Raw genomic sequence first — 21,179 nt, forward strand, 5'->3', positions numbered from 1 at the left:
TATTGCTTCCAGCCTTGCGCCCCTGTTTCAGCCACACAAGGAACTCCTCATACACCTTTTTTCCACTGGGAAGATGCTCTACCAGGAGCCATTCTGAGAAGTTGTGTCAGACTGGTACACTTGGCAGCCAGTGTATAACTTTCTAAAAAGCCCTTGTATTTAACTGGAAGTGGAAGCCTTTCACATGGATGCAGGCTGACATGGCCACCTTCCCTCTTGTGCAGAAAATATTCACTGAACTAATCCCTCGCCTTTATCTCAGGCAATATTTTTAAAGGTATGGCAAGATGGCTTTTGAAGTAACAACTTAACTGTCTTCCCCTCTCTTCTTGTAGCTCTTTGGCTAGCAATCACTAGATATTCTGCTCTCTCTCATCTTTCAAGAGATGTACAAGAGTTGTCAGAGCCTGACATGTGCTCACCTCTCCTGGAAAGTCCAATGAAAGAGACACATTCCTCCTCACTCCAAACTGAGAAGGGCATCTGTTGCTCAGAGCAGCAAGAGAAAGCCAGAAATAAACAACTACAAAGTGTCATGGGCAACATGAGGGTCACACACACCAGAAATGCCTGTTTTCACCAACGTTTCTAGGGTGAGCTGCTAAGGGAACAAATTAAAGCATACTATAACACAGCAACATAAACAATTGTCAAAGCAAATGTACACTTAGGTTAAGTCAGTCTGAATTGAGACAGTACTCATGAATATGTTGAAAATTTTCAATAAATACAGCAGCAGTTTCTTAAATGAAAAGATGAACTAAATTTATAATTTAAGAACATTTTCATCCAAATTAGTAAGACCACAGCAGTTTGAGTCTGAAATAGCTTCCTTACCAACTGGTTTCTGCTTGCCTGCATGCTTTGGCCCACTTGAGAGTTATGCACTTTTACAAGTTTTTTTTTTTTTTCTTCCACAAGCACTGACCAACTGTTTTCAATGCAAAGTTATTTCCACTTTTTAACTATGAAAACTAAGAAGCAGTTAAAAGTATCATCTTTTAAAAACTGTTAATTGTACAAGGCCATGTAGAAAAAGTTATTTTAAAAGTATGGATTGTAAAATTTACTGTTGTATAGGAAAGCGGAAACACAGATTAAGGGAAGAAAGTTCCATGTAGTCTGTACATGAACATACACAGTATGAACTGCCCTGTCATTATCAAAAATATGCTGCAGAAATCAGATTCTTTCCTAAACCCTTGGGGTATTTTTCTGTATTGCCATTTTAGCAAAGAAGTATAAACACTGAGACTTAAACAGAATTTCAACCATTTCAGACTTTTGAAAAACACCACAGTAAAAAACCAACAAGCCACCACTAGAGAAGTAGCAGAGGAAAAAAAGAGAACAATACACCAGTTTCAACACGGGCTACTGATACAGCAACAAAATTCTGTGTGTAAGGGGAAAGGAGCTATCTTCAAAACTTACCAAAAAGCAACTAAAGAAGAGAGGACCTGTGGATAAACCCCAGCTATCCACATACCCATCATAACTACCATCCAAACAAACCTCAAAACACTGAAATTCTCTGGGCACATATATTTTCTGGCAGATATTTCCCCTCCTCTGCTATCAGTTTCTTAATGCTTTGACCCAACCAGAGCACAGCTGCAGTTCTTTTTAATCACGGCTGCTGCCAGCTGTCTCCTAAGACTGCCAAATGTTCAGGCCTCATTCAGGTTCCCCCAGCTCTGCTCCATTTTTGGATGGAAAATGGCTAAACAAATTCTCACAAAGTAAATATTACTCTCAAAAACTCAGAGGAAGTAAGATATTTCTCTGGCCTAACTATTATGTTCAATGTCCATGTCAGTGTCAAACACAAAACAGAAGTCTAAAAACAATTTGAAAGGAATACCCTGACCAATCTGGTGGTCAATGCAATTATGTAACAAAGCTGCACTCGGGAAGTTGAAACTTTACTCTAAAGATAGGGCTCCCCACCCACATAAGCAGGATGCAGAGGCTTTGCACAGAGTCACTAAGGTACTACCAGGATAGGATGTCAAGAACAGACTTGATGACTTAAAATCATCTCCTTCTTCAAGGGCATCCATTTTCTGCAATTTACTCTCTGCACTCAGTGCTTTTCCAACAACCAACCACAGCCAGATCCTGCATCCTGGGCCAAGACACAGCTCAGCACAGCCATATCCCTTTGCTCCTGCACTGCATAAGCACACGCTCTTAAGAACCACACTTGCCATTTTGATTTGCTAGCTGCACTGGCCCCATGTGAAAAATGAGGACATTAAGAACTATCTAGAAAAAGAAAATCAAACAGCAGTCAACAGACAAATGCTCTCTTACAGCACCAAGAGCAAAACTCCTGCCAGAGCAAAACCTGTTTGAATATCAGTACATAGGAACAAAAGACAAGACGAGGAATAGCTGTTTTCATTATTGCTCTGTTAGGGGGGAAAAAATAATTTGTTCTTTGACTCTTAAAGAGCCTCCTCAAAGGTCACTGCCCACACAACAACCACAAAATCTGTACGTAACATTACGACACAGCAGAAAGGACACAATTCCTACACCGTTCTGTAGTCTGGAAAGATATCTTAAGCCATTCTATTTGTCCAGAGCAAGCAAAACATATTTTGAAGAAATAAATTCATAGGCTCTAAAACAAACCAGACTTAATCAACATCCAATTAAAATACTTCTCCACTTAATGCCTAATTAAATTCTAAATGCCTAATTTTTTTCACTTAGAATTAATGCAGAAAAGGAATATTCTCTTGTAGTCCGTAAACCAGACCATGAAGTACGCAGAGATGAGAAACATCTTTCAACCCAAGTGCTTTCTCTGATGGAGACTATCAACCCCTTGCTTCAGATCCTCCCAAGGCCTGAGTTAGAGCTCAGCAGTGTGCACAAAAGCAAAAGCCAGCAGATCATCACAGCATCCAGAGTCAAAATGCAAACTCGCACTACAATGCCAGAAGTATTTCCATAAACTGAAATACCCAGAGCAGGCAAACTAGCTGTTCAAAGTAAAGCGTACTGATACACTAATATAACTATGAAATGCCATACCAACTCCTAAAATTCATCAAACTTTGACATTAATTATTATCTGAAAAATGGTACATTAATTCATCCTACAAGCTAACAAATATTCTAAAAGAGCAAACAAACTCTGCTCTGCATGGCCATGTTTTTATACCAAAGTTTGTGTGAAATACTATTTGGGTTTATACTTACAGAAAAGTTTAACAGTTAAAAAGAAAATAAATCCCACCAGACTGTTTCAAAAATCCATATATTGTTCTGAAGGTTTTCACCTCACCCTACTGTAAGACTGTTTCATAAAAACCTAATTTTCTAAATAGCTGCATTTTTGCTTTATATGCATTACCAGTGTGATATTTTTCTAATGACACAACTTACTTTTTAGCTACCAAGTTCTCCCTACCTTCACAAAGATGACCTAACAGTAACTATTAATACTGAACAGTCCTTTATTGTTTCAAACTTACCTAAACCCCTATCTGCAAATTACCTACTACGTACAGGATTACTCACAGACACTCTTCAGACAGTATTAAGTCTTGATCAAGCAACATTAGGGAAAGATTATGAGAAGCTTTCCACATTAAGAGCTTCTCAAAGCCTTTAAAATGAGATTGTTACAAGCACTAGCTGAAGGCTATTTAAAAAAAAAAAAACAAAACCAGCAAGTTCTACCATTTTTAATATACAGATCCTCAACTGTGTTACATGGCTGCACAACTACTAAAACAAATCCCCAAATCAAGTGCTTTTTAATACCAAACATTAGCTAAAATTAACTGACATAGCATCACCTTCATTTTAATGCCCAAAGAAATGGCCACTGAGGCAGGATAATACAAATGGAGCAGAATTAACTGTACTTCTCAGATTGTGCATAGCCATGGTAAGTCACATTTTTCAACTCAGTCTAACTCGTACCATTTTCTTCACCCACATTAAGAATTAAGACACAATGATGGGTCATGTTCTCTGGGAGTTCCGAGACCTTTACTCATGCACTCTCTAGGCAACATGAGGACAAGGACTAGCAAACTGCACTTTAAAACCAATTATTAAGCACTTTCTTCAACATCAGTACCAACACAGTCTAGTTTCCCACAACTAGAGACACAGTGCTGTATGTGGGTTAATGCTGAGCTCACATTGCAGTCTTCCTTACACTGGGAATATTAATGTTCTTTTACCTGTTTGCTTTTCCTCCCAGCCCCCCGCCCCTTCCTTGCCACATCAAGCTTGCTGTTTCAAGGATCCATAAACCCTTTGGACAAATCTGGTTGAACCTGGTGGAGTTCAAGAGTCACCAGGAAGGAAAAAATTATTATGGGGAGGGCAAGGACACGCAAACAGTTGAAGTACATACACTATTACACTCCTCCAAAGTCCCTTCATCCTTCAGAACCCTACTCCAAATCAATCAAACTAACTCTCTGTAGTTTTGAAAGAGCCTCCCCATCAAACCTTACTGAACAGTCACTACAACAAAGAAGCCTTTGAAGTACCTACATTTACACTGGCTGACTATACACCACTATCTCTAATTGCTCAGTGTGCTGAGCAATGTCCTCGGAGACAACTTTTATTTATTTTGGATCAGTTCACACATAAGCATAACTGCAGCTTAAGCCATCCAAGTTTAACTTACACTAACTGACAAAAAGAAACACTACCACCAAGATTGTAGCTTTTAAATAAGGGTGAGGAAACCAAAGACCCTCCTAGGATGCTCTGCAAAGATTCATTCACAGCTAAATTTCATTTCTAAAGAAATATATGAGAAGGGTTTCTATCTTCATTTGATCGGGTGTCAACAGAATGCAACAGACTCTGAAAGAACAGAACCATCTGACCAAGATACACCTTGTCCTTCACTACTTCTGGCTGAACTGCCAGAATCAGTAATAAATTCTTCAGGAAATCTTGCAGAACAGAACTCCTTCAGTAAACTGTTATTTAAGTAACCTCCCCCTCTGCATTCAGACCACCACCACACTTAAAAACTGGATGGACTTATCCACCCAGATTCATCAGCTTCCTTCTGTTCAGAGCTGTATATTTATGACATACACAGTATTGTCTAGCAAGGAGTTCTACAATTTAAATGTTTTTCTGTGCTAAATATTGTATTTTATTATTTTCCACAGAACTCGAACCAGGAAGCACCAATGAAACTGTTCAAGTTTGTTCCTCTTGGCCTTTCACACACTATGAATTTTCAGAGCTCTATCACATTTTCTCCCCACATCTCTCTCTTTTCCAACCTGAGAAATACTGTTCTGACAGAGGTTGTCTACAAGGAAACCATTTCACTGTAAAACCTGTTCTACTACAATCTCTCATTAACACCAAGTAAATTCACTATTTCTTCCCCTTAGAAATACTGGGGGATGAACTAACTCAATTTCTTGTGAAAACTATATTCAAACTTTAAAATCCCATCATTTTTATTTCCATTCTGAGGATGAATCATAAAGGCAGCTGCTGAAAATCATATGAAAGTAAGAAGTATTTTAGCAGCAAAAATAAAGAGCAAGATCAAAAGACAATTACACATCCTACAAATGTGTCTGTCAAACTATAGCTCAAATCAGCATTTCCTGGGTTTTCTTGACTTAGATCCCTAACATATATACAAAAAATAACTGAACTGTGACTATCTTCTACTATTTAGTATATTCTTGCTTACTGCTTTAACAACTGAACAAGTCCATTCAAATTTCTAATCCCTCGGTTACTATATTTCAGAAATTAAAGTTATGTAAGTTCTTCTCATTAAAATTGATTTTGATAACCCAGAGCAAGTCAGTAGGTGTCATCTCCATCTAGGTTCACCTAATGTGATCGTCTACCCAATTATAGAAGCTGTGGTTTAATCAGCCCATTATACAAAAACCTCTCATGAGATGTAATATCCAATTTTTTCCAAGAACGACTTGAAGAAAATTACAGTGGTGTTCAGCTCCATGAGTCTTGTGAACGCCCCTCTGAAAAGCATTAAAGCTATCTTACAAACACTCCAGAGCCCAAAAACACCTCTAAAAGGAAGCCTGACAGAATGCAATCTCACAGGTCTGAAGTTTTTTATGCACACACTGATATAGCTGTGCTAATTACAAACAGAAAATGTTTGTACTGCTGAAGTTCAGAAAACTACTTTTCCCACCCAAATAATGAAACAAAACATGGCTTAAGCTTTATCTGCACCTTCATGGTTGTGAACACATACCCACACTAAATACTACTACCACTAACTCATCACTATTCAAAATAAGTGTTTAAAAACCACAAATGCACTCAGCAATTTTAGAACAGGAATGTTATTATTCCATTTTATGGAATAACTGGACTAAGTGGAGTACCATACTGCACTGAAGCTGAAGCACTGTACCTCTATCTGCCGACACACAGATTACAGTGCCAAAGACCTCAGAGCAGTGTGTAAAATGCAGAATGCTTCTTAGTGCTTTTGGTTACACAGAGTATCCTCTACAATTGTTTACAATTAAGAACTACACCACAGAATACTTCAGTTTTATCAGAATATTTAACAATCCCTTGAGAACACAAAGTTTAAAGGGCAATCAGCAAAAATCAGAGGAAAACAGAAGTATATGGACAATTGAGCAAACACACCTGCAGTTACAACTTTAGCACTGCTGCCCTTGCATTCTCCATCTTCCACACTTTTGCTTGTGCTCTTTTCTTTCAAGAGAGGAACAGTATTGTCAAAAGGTATGCACTTGCTGGAGGCAACGTTTTCTCCACCGTCTGGCTGATTAATTCTGCTGTTTGCTTCAAGTAGAGGAGTGAAGTCCTCAGACTGAGCAGCTTCACCAGGTTCCAGCTGAGAGGAACTTTTAGCCTGTGACACATTCTTTGAAGACACAGGAAGAGATTCTTCATCACTGTCAAATCCAAATGGATCCTCTGTTACCTCATCTTCAACTTTGGGTTTCTTAGGAACTTCAGAAATATCTGGTTTGACACCGGGCCTCTTCTGTCCTAATTTGGCCATGAAGGTGGTTTCTCCCCATTTTGTACTAAGGGTGGTCCGTTTGTTGGAAAACACTTCATCAAACTTGGAACTGCCATTTCCCCCTTTCCGGCTGTAGGTCTTTCCAAATCGGGATGTCATTTTGGCTCCTGTTTCATATTCTCTGTTGTGAAAGAAAGAAGAAACATCAATTCATCACTTTTCTAGTACAAATTATTGTTACTTCCACCCTTTACTGGGCATACAAGCACCAGGCATGTACACTGCACACAACCAACAGCTCCATCACGTGTTTCTTTCTAGATGCACTCATTGACATGTGACTGTCACTATGGCAAAAGGTTCTGCACTAAGCACCCACTAAAATAAAAAGAAATTCAGTTGCTTGCACATTTATAAACCAATGGCACAATGAGTCGTTAAGAAAATCTTCTAAGAATGGTATTGCTTTTCTCTAATTTTATATTTTCAAGTATAGAAGGCATTATCATAAAATAGCATGAAACAACTCAGCAGTATTTTCACCACATCTGAACACACAGCTCCCTCCTAGAGTCCAACAGCATAGCATGGCATAAAAAAAATCTCTTGCTAGTTAAATACAAAAACTGAGAGAATATTTCACATTGCTGTAGATGTATTTTAAGTACTAATTAATCACAATGATGACCACTCCATCCCACATTCATCTCTCACACTCAGACTCACGTAACAGTTGTTTTACTTGGTAACATTACGTGGTCAGGACTGGTGCACAACAATCCCCCACAGGTAAATCTGATTCATCAAGGGACAGAACAGAGACACTGCTCAATCCACCTCTAAGAACATGGAGGACACCTTCAGCAGGCCCATGTAAACCAGTACTGCTCACTGGCTCTTACAAGCACAACTGCTCCACAGCCTGCTCAGAGGAACAGAAGTGTAAAAGTAACACAATAAACAGGAACACATTTAAGAGTTCCTTGTATGTGCTCTTTTTCTAATTTTGTTTAACTCAAAGATTTTTACCCAAAAACAAACACTAACTGCTGGACAAATGACAACACAAACCCCAAACTCTCATATCTGCTTTGTGAACCACTATTTCTCTCTTTTTGGCCCAAACATGGATAGGAAATTGCAATTCTTTATAGTCAGCCTGAATCTAATCAATTCCATCCTTCTCTCTGAAATACCTCTCCATACCAGAAAAAAGTCTGCTAAAAAAGACAGTTATTTAAGGTACAGAATCAAAGAAATCTAACTTTTGAAATGTTAACTAACTTCATATAAAGTATATGAAAAATGGCAGTTAAAATAATTTTATTGGACTTATAATGATCTATTTGTTCAATACAACTGTTTTTATTATTACTCCCCGAATATGTGACATACCATCATTCCTATTTTAGTTTTCATCTCAGCACTCACAGCTTCTCAACCTGAAGTGGCAGTCTTGCTTCTGCCAAAATTGCCAGACTGCCTTCCAGAAATGTCCCTCTATCACTTCATTCTAGCAATACTGTCTCACTATAATAGTCTCCCTCTATTAGACCAGACCAACCTTCACTTACCATTGGAACCAAGCAATTCACGGGGAGAAAACCCATGGAGAAAATTTAAAGTGCATTAAAATGATCACATTTGAACTTCAGAAGTTTACCAGGTGGATGGTGATGCAATGCAGAAGAGCTACAGGAATACCCACTTTGTGAAAGGCTCTTTTCCCCCGTGGTGCAGCTGAGGGAGGGTAAAGGCAGGTGCTCATCTGCTGAGCAGAACTCTGCTGCAAAAGCCACTTCAGAGGGCTCCTGGCTGTTCCTAGGAGACAGGGCTCTTGAATCCCACCTCCTCTTTTCCACACACATATCACTGCCAAACTCCTTTTCTTTCTCCTCTGCATGGAGCTCCAATTTTGTGTTTTCTATCTACACATAGTTTAGAAAGCAAACAGCAAACAAAATCTAAATTACCAGTTTTATTTTGCTGATGCTTGTAAATATTTGTAACAGCAACCAAAATATTTTACACCAGAATAGCCAGGTTTTTGAGCTGTAGAAGCTGAAGTAAAATATTTACTAATATCTCAGTTTCTAACAACTTACAGGAAAGAAAATAGCATTTCACTGACCACCAGCATATTTTCCTTCCCTACACCCTCAAGACTCAAGTAAGTATTAGTTATAATAAGTACTATAAGAAGCACTCAGACAAGTATTTTTGATACTATGTTCCCAACCTATGCAAACTAATGACAGATTTAAATTATAGCTTGGGGCTTGCAGTTCCAAAGGGAAGATTCCTGTAGTCAAGAGGAGTTAATTTTCAGAAAGTAAACTCCATTTTCTTATTTATAAATTTTAAAATTATGTTCATCTCATAAGTTTTAAATCAAAACACCAAAACCCGAATTAATACTCAATATAATGTGCACAGGTTAAAAGTATAAGGAAAATATAAATACTCTATGCTATACTCTCATATCTTAGATTTAAGAGCATAAAGAGGTGCTTTCTTACACGAGAGCATCAACAGAACAGGATTTTTCTCTTTACTCACAATTTTCTCTTGATTTTTCTCTCAGACGGAAATAAAACACTTGGTGTAATCTCTCTGTTTCCGCTCCCTGCCTCCCTCGCCTGCATTGTGCTGCACCATTTGGAGCAATACAAGCAACGTAAAGACACGTAAAACCCAAAAACCACAGTTTTCTCTCCTTTCCCAGCGCTAACTCGGCGGACCAGCTGGGGACAAAAAACCCGGTAATTCCCCAGGAAGCCCATCGGCCACCCCTACTCATCGCTCCTCTCTACACCGCTCCTCTTACATAATCAAAGGAAAGAAAAATAGGTTAAATGCATGGAGGCAGAAGGAGCTGATGAAATCCCACGGTGACAGTTTCTTTTTTCCTCCCTCCCCTTGCGGCGGGGGGGCGGGGGTGCGAGCGGAACCGGGTCACCCCGCCGCTCCCTGATGTCATTTCCCCTCCCGCGCGGCCGCCTCGCCCGCCCCGCCGCCCCACCGGCCCACATTACACAAGTGCCCGGGGCAGCCGCGGCCCGCGGAGCCGCACCCCCCCGCGCCGGCCCGAGCCAATTCCCGCCCCGCAACTTCGCGCCGGGCCGGGGGCGGCGGCCCCGCACGCCCCTGCAGGCGGGACAGCGCCGGGGGCCCGGCGGCGGCTCCAGCCCGCGGGGTGCGCGGCCCGCTCGGCCCCCGCCGCCCCCTCACCCCGCACCCACCTCGGCGTCAGCGGTGGCGGCGGTGCCGGGCGCGGGCCCGGCCGATGTGGCTCCGGCCGCGGGTTCGGGCCGCCGAAGCGCCGCCTGCGAAAGGCGCTCAGCCCGCGGGACGCCTCCGCCCCTCCGGCAGCGGGACCCTCCCGGGGTGTCGCGGGCGTCAGGGCCCCCGGCGCCGCCTCCTCCGGCGCCGCTTCCTCCGCGCCGGGATTATCGCCGCGCTCGGGACGGGCCCCGGGACCATCTCTCCGCCATTTGCCCCCGCTCCTTCCTGCCGTCACCGCGCGCGCCCCGCCCCCCGCCACCGCGGCCAATCGCCGCGCGCCTCGCTCGGCCGCCCGCGCCGCCTCCGCGCATGCGCCCATCCGCGCGGGGCCCGGCGGGAGTTGTAGTTTGTGGCGCGGCGCGGGCCCCGAGGGGCCCGGGCCCGGCCCCCGGAGCCGGCGGGCGGGTCCCCGCGGCGGGGCGGCCCGAGCCGGGACCGAACGGGGTGGCTCGGCCCGGCGGGAGCCGGCGCTTCCCCGCGGCCGCCTCCGCCCGGGCCCGCGCGGAGGCTGTGAAAGCGGGGCCAACGGGGCCCGCCGCGAGCGGCCCCACCCCGGTGGCGCCCGGGCCCAGGTGTGTCCCGGCGCACGCCGAGGGGTGCGGAGCGGCCCGGCCCGTGTGCAGCCGCCGAGGGGCAGAACCCTGCCCGGGAGATCGGGAAGGCGGCAGGCGCTGAGGCGGCCCTGCGTGCACTCCACAGAAGTTTGCGGTGCGTCGTGCGGGGCACGGAGCCCCTGCGCTCCCTGGGCTGGTACTCACGCTGGGCGCGCAGAGCCGGCCTGCACATCCGCTCCGCGCAGGAAACATGCTCTGCGGGAAGGGCCGCCCAGGCTGCCGAACTGCGCCTCTCACATGCTCCCACTTCCACAAGCTGTTACAGCCACCCACAGATTTATGCACACCTTTGAGGCGTTAATTAACGATACGCACTGTGCGGAGAGCAAAAATGCTCCACAAGGATTGTATCATGCAGCAAATACATACGGACATCCAACAGTCGCCAAAACCACCATTTCATATTCTGTAGGTAGTATTTCACAACATCCCTGTGGGATAGAATAGTAAGGATGCATGACAAGAAAAACATTAAACAACATCACGCAGATGTAGTTTAGTAATTTTTCAAAGGAGTGAGGAACTTGGGAAAGTCAAGTGAAATTCTACAACTTTGGAGTCTAAAATGGTTTCACAACACATGCTCATACTCAAACCTTTATTTGAGGCTTTACAAGTCCCAAACGCAGAACTAATTAAAAGGCTGATTTGACTGCGCAGAAGATGTTAGAGTTGTCTCAATACCTCTAGGTGTTTTCTTAATTTTATATTTACTTTACCCAATGCAAAATCACTGCCTCACAATAAAAAGATGCAAGACTGGTTTTGTTTCGTGATCCTCTTGAGTAAATCTGGTCTTTGCCCCATCCCTACTGATGTGTTGGAGCTTTCAGGCATTACTTCTGAAGCACAAACATGCTGTGAACATGCTCTCTAAATTCAGTATACATCTGGCAGTGTTGGAGAAAGTGGAGATAAAACAAACGGGGCCTTGCAATGAGAAGTATAAGTTCCATTTGAGGTTTGTGTTGTGTCTCAGACAAGGCCTACAAGCTCACCTCTATCTCATCACCTGACTCAGTTATTGAAGAGCCCGTGGAAAACATGGTACAGACTTTAAAATCCATAATTTGACTACAAAAAGTGAAAAGATTTTTCTCCTGAGAGTATTCTTGATTAGAGCCACTAAATAGCTCATTTAAACTCCAAGAGTAAAATGGATAGTTAAACCTGTTTCAGTTTGCATAGTCTTACTTGGTGACTGATCTGTTAGACAAAGAGGAAAACACAACTGTGAGAGCTTGAAACACTGAGGCTCTGAGAAGTTCTTTACAACATAAGAGTTTGTCCTGAGAATCAGAAAAAGTGAAGAATATGGCCAGAAAAGTGAAGAGTAAGGAAGCAACACCAAGAAACTATTAGGAAATTGTTTCTATTTTAATATGAAGCTGGAAGAGTTAAAATTAAATTAGATCTATTTCCAATGTAAAGCCTGGACTACCTAAGTCACTTATACAGTAATGTAGAGAGTTTTCCAGATAGTAATTAGATGTATTTGAAGGTTCTTACACACCTTATACCCCTGGGCTAGCTTCATATTTCTAGCTGTATTTCCAGTCTTTGTAAAAACCTCGCCGAATAATCCAAACCACTGCAGATTCATGGTCATGAGGGAATTACCCCTGACTAACAGAGGATAAATTAAACTTATTTATGTGCTGCCTATCCTATCCTGGGTACCAGCAGAAGCCTGTAAGTGAAGCGTTTTGGTAGGATGATGATGGGAAAAACAAACCTCGTTGTGTTCAAGAACAGCAGAGATGTGCCAGTTTTACTGCCCCAACATACTTAAGGTACTTTGAAAATTTTGACACCCTGTATCTTAATAATCTTAGCAGTTAACACGTTACACTTTGCTATTTCCATTTGCATCTGGCTCACCTCAAATATGCAAGTACCATGGCAGAGCAAATAAAAGCCAAATCCCACCTGCATTTGGCAGTAGCTATGTTTCATTCTCAGAGAGTGGAATTTAACAGGCATTTTATGCTTTTTGTGAAATTATATTACTGATAGTTGCCATCTCCATTCATACACACACACACAAAAAAAAACCACCAAAAAAACCCCCAAAAAAACCCCAAAAAAACCCACCCCAGAACAAAACACCAACCACATAAATCCTTTCACACACACAAAAAAAAACAGCCTATGAAGCACTTCAGACTGGCATTTGTCTTCATTATAACAGCAGTGGGAGATATGCAGCCACTTTCAAACTGTACGTTTTCTACCTTAAAAATTTTCTGGGAAAACCAAAGTGAATCCTACAGCTTCCCATTACTGCCTGCCCCCCTAACCTCCCAGAAGAAACTATCATCTTTGCTGCTTATAATAAAGTCAGAAAGTCCTGAAAAACACAGCTCAAATGCATCAAAGGTGGATATAAAAGAGATAAAAACATAGTAGGAAGGAACACATAAGAGGGACAGAACAGTTATTTGGATACATCAGATCTTAATACACTCTGGACCCCTCTCAGTTCTCTTCTTGAGGTTCTGTGCCAGGACCTGTGCAGGGCAAACAATACAGAATTTTCCAAATGAGCTACAGCCTAGTACAGAGCCTTTCAAAAATATTAAAACATTTAAAACTGTTTCAGTATCTTCCAAAATAAAAGGGAGGCAATGCAGTAGGAAAACAGAAGGTTTCCTGTGCAGCAGATACTCTTGGGGAAGATGAAGAGAATTTACATCCTCCCAGAAAGCTGTCAGGAAGGTTTCTCAGTGCTGCCTCATGGAAAGAACATAGCATTTGACAGTAACAGCAGCATGATTGAGGCTACAGGTTTTAAAGGCACCATAGCAGTAGGTATCCTTTATATCAAGTACATGAAGTAACACCATAATACACCCTTGCTCCAGTCCTTTTCCCACAGAAAGGGAATAAGCTCACAATCCATCGCCCTGTTTCTCTGTGAAGCACTACCCAAGAAGCAAACAGTAGCTCATAGGCCAGCTCTCCCCATGCTCCTCATGCCTAAAATGCTCCTATCACAGCTGAAAGCCTCTCAGTCCACTCCTCTGCCTTTCAGCCTAGTCACCATTTGCCTTTCAAGTTCTCAGCTTCCTGCAGTGCTTCCTTCCTTGCCTCTTGCCCAGGTGGGAAGGGATGGGGGTGAGGAGGATGTTCTGCTGCACTCACAGCTGCTGCAGTGCTTTCATGTCCCAGTTAGCACCATTTACAATGGTAAACATTTTGGTGCTTTTTGCTTTTTCTTTGCCAAAAGTCACCGTGCTCCTGTTGCTGTCCTTCAAATGTCACAGGCACACATGGGTGAGAGCACACAGGCCCTTGCCATTTTGATTCACTGGGGTGAGAATTTCCCCCTTGCTATTTGCACAGCAAAGGTGAGAGAGGGTAAAAAGACACATGAAGTAACTAATTACCATATTTTAGTTCTCCTAAAATAGTGACTAAGACTTTAGTATCACCAGTAGCATGCTGGAGGAAGGGCAGCAGCACCAGCCCCAGCAGCAGCACAGGACTGGGCAAGAAGGGCAGGGTTGTACTGAGAGCTTCACTGGTCAGGCATGATGGGTTGACCCAAGCTGGATCCCAGGTGTCCACCAAAGTCCCTCTGTCACTGCCCTCCTCAGCTAGCTAGGGGAAAGAAAATAAAACAAAAGGCTCATGGGTCAAGAAAATAAATAAAACTAAAATCTTGAAACACCTTCCCTACATCCTCCCTCTTCCCAGGCTCTTTGCTCCCAGTTTTCTGTATCTCCTCCCCCCTCTCACATATTCCTCGCTCCAGCTGCAGTTGGGCAGTTTTCTTCTTCCCTTTCTTATATCTGTTATCCCAGAGGTGCCACCACCATCACTGTTGGGTGTGGCCTTGGCCAGTGCTGGGTCCATCTTTGAGCCAACTGGCATTGGCTGAATCAGACACAAGGGATCTGGCAGACATCTGGCAGCTTCTCACAGAAGCCACTCCGGCTACCAAAACCTTGCCATGCAAACCATAAAGTAGAAAGTACAGGGGCAGGGAAAGAGGAGAGATCTGCAACCCAGAGTACAGCAAAGTATACTTTCTGTCAAGAATATGGCTTTTCTTAGTGAGCTATTTCCAATGGATATTGTACTGCTAATTTCTGACACTGAACCCTGAGAAGAAGGACTGAAAGACACTCAAACAGGGGATCTTTATATAGCTTTGGATCATCATTTTCAGTAGCTGCCTTCTCATAGTGGAGGTCATGCCAAGGCATTAAGTTTAGTAACTGAAAGGTTAAAACAAATACTGCTGGACAGACTAAAGGAATACATCAGTGCAGCAAAGGGCCAGTTATCCATGATTTAAAAAATAAAAGGTCCCTGGATCATGAACATTACTGGATCAGGCCCAGACAAAAAGTTGTGCTACTCCACCTTCTCTCTGGCCTGCACACCCATCTGTTGCAATCATGTGAGAGGCAGCATCACCCCTGCAATGTCAGAACCTCTGGAAAGACTCGTTTTACTCGATGAACCAACAGTAGTCATTCACCTACGGCTAAATTCTCAGTGGTTTTCTGTGCAGCTTTTTTCCCTAGGTGATCAGCCTGTAAGTCTACTGGAAAAACCTGTGGTGGAACGCTAGTGGGAAAGCACAAAGTAGTTTTCACCTTGTTATAATCATCAAGGTCAGAACTTTATTCTGCTATGCAGTATATTCCCTGCAAGCTCTGTGGAGAAAGTAACCACCTGTGCTGTTTCCCACTGAAAATTTTACAATGTGCCAACATGTTTCAGGAGAAATAAAACCAAGACAAAGGCATTTGCAGTAAGGATGCAGCCTCACTTTAAAACCCACAAGGAAAGTCTAGCTTCGTCCATTTTTTGAACAAAATAAGTTCCCATTGTTGTATAAGGAATAAAAGGGTGCTGTCTCTCTCAGATACCTGAGATCTCTCACAGCCCTATAGGACCACCAGACTGAATACCAATCTTTCCTTCTTCCTGATTTTTTTTTCTTTTCTTCCTTTTGAGATCTCTCTATTTCACATTATTATTGAAATTCTGTTTTTATAGAAACAGCCCTTAAGGAAAGCTACCAAACTGTGTCCACATAGTGCTTGTTGGGGAAAGAAAAACATGGGAAACCATCAAAAAATTGGTTCTTATAACAAGCTCATTGGTGCAAAAGTCAGTGTCCTATTCTATTCACCTTCCAGTAATAGGGGAGAAGCCATTTCTGTTGCTTATTTTGCTGCTTTGCTTTCTTCATCTTTTAAAAAGGGCAGCTATGTGACCAACACTTTATCTTCCTTTGTCCTCATTAGTTTTGATTGTTGGATTTGCATGTGGCTGTCCCATGCAGATGCTGTAAACTGTAAGATTACCTTTTGAGTTTTAATTTACAACAGTTTTGTTTTCCCTTTCTATTTCCCAAGTACTTGCTTCTACTTTTTAGAAAGAGGCCAGTAACTAAGCACTTCTATAGTAGTTGCAAACCAGTAAAGCCCAGCAATATCAGATTAACAAATTTGTTGGTGCACTGGAACCAGGATGTGTGGCCATTGAGGATTGTGAGCAATGCTATAAAGGATGGCAACATCAACTACAACTGAAGAAGAAAATCCACAGAGAATTAAAGCTCATGTAACTAATGAGGTCTGGATGGACGTGTCCCTGAACATCATGACAGAATTCATGTACTAGCTAGCAAATTAAGCTGATAAAATGAAGATTTCCTCATGGGAATGTAGGAGGCAACAAAAGAAGTTAGCAACTTCATTAGCATCCTGCCAGAACATAGCCCCCAATAAATTACTTTCACCTTTACTCAGACTACAATGCAGCACTGTGAAGAAAGTTGCAATATCTGTTGCACAAGACCCTGGTATGCCCAGGGCCTTACACTATGCCAGTTTTGCAAACCTGTTCACACTTAAGGTTCCCTGCATACAATGCATGTCCCATGAAATGAGTGAAGATCACACCACAACATGGTATAGAGGGCCTGTTAGTGAGTGGTGGCAGAGTACACTCAGAAAAGTAGTGATAACAAAAGGCTGGAAACATCTGTACATTGCCTGGTTCTTTAGACGTGTCATGGAAATGACTCATTACTGGATCAGCCACATGTAAGGGCAACAGAGCAAGCAGTGCATTTTCTGTCCAAAACCACATTATTATTCTAATAATACATTGGCCTGCAGGCAGCCTCCTTATGCTAGACTTCTCTGCTGGATTTGTGACCTTGAAATTCAGAGATAAATGTTTATTGTGTGGCACAGTTTTTTGGTTTGGTTGTTTTTTTGGTTGTTTTTTTTTTTTTTTTTTTTTTTTTTTTTGGTGAACATTTGAAAGAAATTGAGAAATTGAAGGAATTACTGATGCAAGAGTTTAGGCTCAAACTAAGATGCTTTGACTAAATCAAAATGTCTCCCCAGTGGATTTTATAGAGAATAAGCCTTGTATCATGGCTTAGGGAAAACAAAACATAATTCCTTTTATCTTTTAGTGATTATACCAAGTGGCTTGAACAGCATGCCAGTGTCTACTTAGTGGTTTTTATGCCTTTCAGATGGTAGATACTTAAGCATACTTGAAAGCTCATCTCAATCAAAATACCTTTGCTGATCAGCTGTCAAGCAAACACACAACAGACAAGAGCTACAGTTCATTCAAAAGGAAAAAATAATTCCATGCTCTACTTCAGCTCAATTCTAAGCCTTCATCAGCACAGTGCTGCATTTTCTAATATAAAGTGTAAGAAATGTTGTTCCTTAAATGCTTTCTCACTCTTGCAGAGAGCTCTTTTGTGGCTGACAGGTGCTTCCTGTCCCAATCAGTTTCCAGACTCTAATTTTAAACATGAGTCCCCAAAAAGGGAGGAAAAAATTGTTTAGGTCTTTTGGCTTAATGTTCCATTTTCTCCCCACTGCTAAATGCAAGATTGGGCAAGGGCTGGGTAATCATACAGGCACTGCTAAGGGGTTTCATCTTTGTATAAAATAGAAGGTTTTGGTCATTATCAGCTTGGACCATTCAGTTATGCTGCAGAGGGAAAACAAATCAGAATCTCAAATCATTGAATTATCCACCAACAGTTATCAGTAGCTAAGGCAGGAAAAAACAGTTGAAAGGTCATTGATCACAGTTCTTCATTTTTATTGTATGCACGTCATCATGTACAAATATTGAACGTTCCTCTATGAAATAAAGGTTCAATCAAGCAGAAAAGATGTTTTAAAGCAGTAATAGCTCTCTGCTGGACTCCAGTGACACCTACTGGTAAACAAAGAAGTTACCAAACATTTCTAGAAAATTAAGCAGCATTAATGTTTGTACCTGCCCTTAGGATTGCTAATAATTTTTGGCAGCTCCAGGCTATAAACCACGCTACAATCAGGTGTTAGATTTAATGAAACAGTGTATTTATTTTTCAAAATTGGATTTTTACTTTATCTGATTATTAACTATTTGAAACTGCATTTTTATCACTCTGAAGGTGTTATCAAGTTCTACATTTTGCTCCTGGCAGCTGTAGATTAGGATAGGCCAGTAGATTTTTGTTTTGCTGGACTACACTGGACATATTTCCAATTTTACTCTTAGTGATTTAATTAATATAACTATAGTCAAAAAGTAAATAATTCAATACCTCTCCCTTTGCTTTCAGGTGCATTCCTTTTAGCATAGATTTCAAAAATGAAGATCTTGTGTAGTGCTGAACTGGTTTGTCACAGCTGTTTTAGTCTGGCAGGTCATACAGATATTCCTGAATGTCATTTCAGCCAGCACTTGTAAGAGAAAAAATACCCACAAACTCCCTACGTGAGAGTTGTGGGACCAGAAGTTCAATAAAACCTCACATGATGCAAGGCTTTACCCCCAGAAGATGGATGCAATATGTGTGATGTACACTCAGAGACACCTCCGTTGCCAGCTGGGACAAGCAGAAGCAGCACAACAAGGAGAAGCAGTACGACAGCTCTGAGCACCAGACTCACCTCCCTTTCTACACTGGGCTCCATTGTGTAAACTAATTCAGTGTATGGATATGAATATTTCTATTTAAGACAATCTGTGACTGACGGATTCCTTCTGCAGTTGACAGGGAAATAACATATGCAAGGTTTGCAAACCACAGGCTTGCCAAACAACTGGCCATAAACATCACTGATGGAGCTCTAGCCATCCCCACTGCATTAGGAGAGTTTGCCCTTACTCCACCTGGCAGGCTTAGAATTGTCTTAATTTAATCTCTAACAGTGAGGTCCTTTCAGATATGGCTGAACAAAGGCAGGAAGCTTTTTCCTCTTTGTCCTGCATGTCCTTCCTTTGAGGAGCTGAAGCTTCCTGTAAAAAAGTCTCATTTGGTTAAGTCTGACAGTCTCCAGTGCAAACTGTCCCAGGACAACAAAAATGCTCTGTTATGGATTGGTGAGGCCATTTGGCAATGAACAACCCCCACCACAAATCCACACAACTCTCAAGGTATCAACCCAGGCATCTCAGAACAAAGAATGCACAGATTTTTTTTTTTTTTTTTTTTTTTTTTTTAATACCAGATTTTCTGACAGAATGCACCAGCCAGATTTGCACAAGCAGGAATATTATTATAGGTTGCTGGAAAGCAGAGAGACAGGAGCAAGGTACCTTAGTTTTATGGTAGAATACTTGCCAATTAAATGCTGTCCCAGTACTCAATAACAAAACTTCTAAGCTGGACTATATAGACAACAATTTCTAAAGGAACTGCAGAAACCTTTTTAGAAGTCAGGCTATAAATCTGCTAAACAATAGTTCAACATCAATTTTACAACATGTCCATAATAATGGCTTTACAAACCTATGTACATAATTAGAATAGTTAAATATTAGGGAAATTGCAGTATGCTGCAACTTCAAAATCTGCTCAAAGTATGGCTTTTTTTTTTGTTGTTGTTTTTAAACATGATGCATTAAACTTTATCAGAGCAGAACTATGCAGGATCCCATGGAAATTAGATGCACAGATGCTATTCCCTGGCACTCTGTTAATTTCTCCACATGTGGAGCAAAAATATTTAAATTAAATGGAAGAAAAGCCATCCAGTCCTTTGTCAAAGATAAGTGGAAAGCTTTCCTTGGCAAATGAAGGAAGCAATGTAACCTGTTTCCAAGTTTCCATTCAAACCCAGAGTTTAAATTTCTCATTATTTTAAAAAAGACAAACTCAAAGCTGTCTTTTATGTGAACAGATGCTGCGCTGTCTTCTTGAAGCTGCAGGCTTAGAGGCAGATTTTCATGCAGCTGCAGAATGAAGTCAACAAGCCCACTCTGTTCCAGAGTTGCTATTCAGAACCTTTTGGGCAGCAATGAAAGAAGATCACATCAATTTCATGCTGGTTTTGCTGCTCTACAAAGAAATGAACAGCAAAGAGAGACACAAATCATGCCTAGATTGCAGAGGGGAAAATGTGTCAAACTCCTCAGGAAAACAAGGTATGGGAGATTTAATCAAATATAACTTTTACAAACACCTCTTTTACTTCAGGGTACTTTTGGTGGAATGGCACTGTTTCTGTAGCAGCCTCTGCTCTGGCTGAGTTACAGACACTGAGCTCCATGTGCAATTAAGAGCCATGAGTAGGGTGCCTGGATCCCAGATAGAATAGATTGGGCAGACATTGGTCTCTGTCCCATCAACAACATTTCCCTCGTGGCCCATGTACATTTTCAGCTCTGCATCTGACATTACTCCTGAACTACAATCCAACATACTTGCTTTATAATATTAATTTAATTGTTTTGAGAAAACAATTTAATGGTTTTGAGAAAAATTCCAGCTGCAGGCACAGAAAATCCTCTGCAGTCAGGGAAACAAGGTGCTCTGAGAGACTATGCAGTTCCCATTCTTGAAGCTTCCTACCTAGATAAAGCCCTCAACAATCTGGTCTGACTTTTGAGCTGACCCTGCCTTGAGCTGGAGGCTAGATGAGACCTCCTGAGGTCCCTTCTCAGCAGGACTATTTTATAATTCTCTGATAAACTTCATATGCTAGTAAGTGCCAAGTGAGTCATATGCTTTTTCAAAATGACATTATACACACACACAAATACCTATACATTAAAATACTTTAACTTCAGCTCTCTAATATTAAGAACATAAGCTAAAGCCCACAGAATATGTTATTCTGTGTAGCACTGACTGCAGTGTATGGCTAGAAAATACAAGTTTCAGCGCTGACTGTGTTGTTTAGATCAGTAGAATAAGTGTTTTTGCAGTATTCCAAGGGAGAGAATACAGGGAATTAGTAGAAATTTGGAGATGTGGGATTGCCTTTGTTTTGCCACTAGCTACTAGCAAG

General features: G+C 41.8%; 1 protein-coding gene across 6 annotated transcripts in view; it reads right to left on the bottom strand.

Moving 5' to 3' along the window:
- The window catches only part of WAPL (WAPL cohesin release factor), a 136,116-nt gene that overhangs the window by 53,717 nt on the left and 61,220 nt on the right, over positions 1 to 21,179 (bottom strand). For 2 of the 6 annotated variants that reach the window (XM_085583269.1, XM_021536197.3), the window contains exons 1-2: positions 10,240 to 10,518; positions 6,655 to 7,178 (exon numbers count right to left, since the gene is read on the bottom strand). In XM_085583269.1, coding sequence (XP_085439395.1) covers positions 6,655 to 7,156 — 502 coding nt within the window. In that variant the 5' untranslated portion in view covers positions 7,157 to 7,178; positions 10,240 to 10,518. Of the gene's footprint in view, positions 1 to 422; positions 6,616 to 6,654; positions 7,179 to 9,556; positions 9,966 to 10,239; positions 10,519 to 11,040; positions 11,106 to 21,179 lie in introns of those variants that run through there. The other 4 variants (XM_021536199.3, XM_021536196.4, XM_021536198.4 and 1 more) reach the window with 4 other exon arrangements.

The sequence above is a fragment of the Lonchura striata genome, chromosome 6 (assembly GCF_050655825.1).
Source record: "Lonchura striata isolate lonStrDom1 chromosome 6, ASM5065582v1, whole genome shotgun sequence".
In the NCBI taxonomy this organism is placed as follows: Eukaryota; Metazoa; Chordata; class Aves; order Passeriformes; family Estrildidae; genus Lonchura; species Lonchura striata.